Source organism: Zingiber officinale, chromosome 6A (assembly GCF_018446385.1).
Source record: "Zingiber officinale cultivar Zhangliang chromosome 6A, Zo_v1.1, whole genome shotgun sequence".
NCBI lineage: Eukaryota > Viridiplantae > Streptophyta > Magnoliopsida > Zingiberales > Zingiberaceae > Zingiber > Zingiber officinale.
The window spans coordinates 148,085,276-148,087,281 of record NC_055997.1 but is presented as its reverse complement, the minus strand read 5'-3'; the positions used below and the strand labels follow the sequence as shown (position 1 = coordinate 148,087,281).

The following is a 2,006-nucleotide window of genomic DNA, read 5'->3' as shown; positions in this document are numbered from 1 at the left end:
CGTACCGAATCAAGTTACGACGTGTGACACCTCTCGCCCAAATCGATCGAGTTCATCGGTACTCGGCGCTTAAGTCGCGACCCAAGTCGCCAGGTGCTTTCCTTTTTATATTCGCCTCTTTCTTCTCTCTTGGGATTAAGATTTGAGCCCTAAATAATTTCTGTGCTTCTTCTTCTTCTCCATCTCAAGTCTCCGATCGTCGACTTTTCCGCCATGTTATTTGTGCACAAGGACGCCTCCGCCCGCCGACGATTTCCCTTCTTCGCTTCGTCTCCGCCGAAGTCGCCTCCGGGGTCCTTAGCTCTTCCCTTCGAAGACACAGTCGCCGCCCGCCTCGCAGATCTGCTCCGCGATGCCTCCTCCCTCTCCTGGCTCGCTCGCGCCGTCCGCGTCCTCGCCCTCATCCTCGACGCCGCCGCCGCCCTCCTGGCTGACTCCTCCGCTTCCTCCTCTGACCTTGCCACTCTCGCCTGCTACCTTGACTCCGGCGTCGTCCTCCTCGACATCTGCAACGCCGCCTCCGCAGAGATCGACCGCCTCCTGCGCCGCCGCCTCCACCTCCGCTTTGCCATCCACGCCATCGCCACCTCCGACGGCGGCCGCGACGCCGAGAGGCTACGGAAGGCGCGGGATTCGCTGGTGGAGTGGACCGCCTGCGCCCGTCGCTCGATCAAGCCGTCGATCGTCGGCCTTGTGCGATCCCTGGCCCCAGCCAACCCCCCAAGAGGAAAGATCTCGATCGCCCGGAGGGTGATCTACGCGGTGGAGGCGGTTTCTTCCCTGATCGCTGGCATCCTGGTCGCCGTCCTAGGCGGCAGCGAGCAGCTCACCCCCGCCAGTGTCCCTTCCGACCTGCCCTGGGCGAAAGAGTACAACGACCTTGCCGCCGCGATCTCGTGCGAGCTCGTCGGCGATAGGTTCGCCGCGGAGCTGGATGCGGCTGAGGCCGCCGTTAAGACTTTGACGGACGTGATCTCAACAGACGGTGACGACGAGAATACAGAGACGACGTTACGGAAATACGTGGAAAGCACGGAGAAAGCCACGGGCGGATTAACGGAAGCGTTGGATGAGTTATCTAACGCCGTTAACGGGCTGTTCCGCTCGGCGCTGGGTTTGAGGAACGTGACTTCGCAAGCATTCCGTGTCGACTCCTGCAACTAATCGATCGGCAGATATGGAAAATCAAATATCAAAAAACACCCAGAAAAAAAAAAACTAGTTTTGCTATAATCATGAACTGTTATTTTCCTTTGGGTGGCCGTTATATTAGCAGAAATATTTGTGCACAATTTTACATGTAAACAAATTCATATGCAATATATTCGACTCTCAGCTCACTTGTTAATCTGTAGGTATTCTATTTTTTTTTAAAATTTTTTAAGTGGGTATTATATATTCAGTTGATTAATGTCCTATAAAATTTTTTCATAGATTAGCATTCGCCGCCGTGGTCAATCAATTCAGTCGAACAAATTGGAAATTAATTGGTGTCTTGGAGTGTTATGGGGGCATCCATCGGTTTTTCATGTAATATAATAAATTGTGTTTATTGATTCTATTAAATATTTAAAGAGCACAAGAGCACGCCATCCATCTACTCACTGAACTTGCCCACCGCATTATAGAGCAAGATGCTAGGAAAGAGTTGATTTGGATCAATTGATCCTCATTTTTTTCTCTTACCACCGTAGATAGATTAACAATAATAAAATAAAATAGGTACGAATTAATTTGGTGTGTGGTCCTGTCGAATAAAGAAAGTTAAAAAGTTGAGGATGTGATTACTATTGGCTGGATGAGGACTTCAATATTATAAAATAAAGTTAAAATCAGGGAAGGAGTCCTTGACGTTGGCCCTCCGACGCTCAAGACAGAATCAAAAGAGAGAATGAGTATTTGAGAAAAAGATAAATCTTGTCTTTCCTCATACCTGGTGCATCCTTTTATATCTTTCTTAGTGATCGTTTATTTGCTCTTATTTAATGATATTAATTATCAGATAA

General features: G+C 49.2%; 1 protein-coding gene across 1 annotated transcript; it reads left to right on the top strand.

The window, feature by feature from the left end:
- Nucleotides 1-213: 213 nt before the first annotated feature.
- On the top strand, nt 214-1,164 carry LOC121995471 (UPF0496 protein 4-like). Its single transcript, XM_042549203.1, has one exon. The coding sequence runs from the start codon at nt 214-216 to the stop codon at nt 1,162-1,164; it is 951 nt and encodes a 316-aa protein (XP_042405137.1).
- Nucleotides 1,165-2,006: the final 842 nt, after the last annotated feature.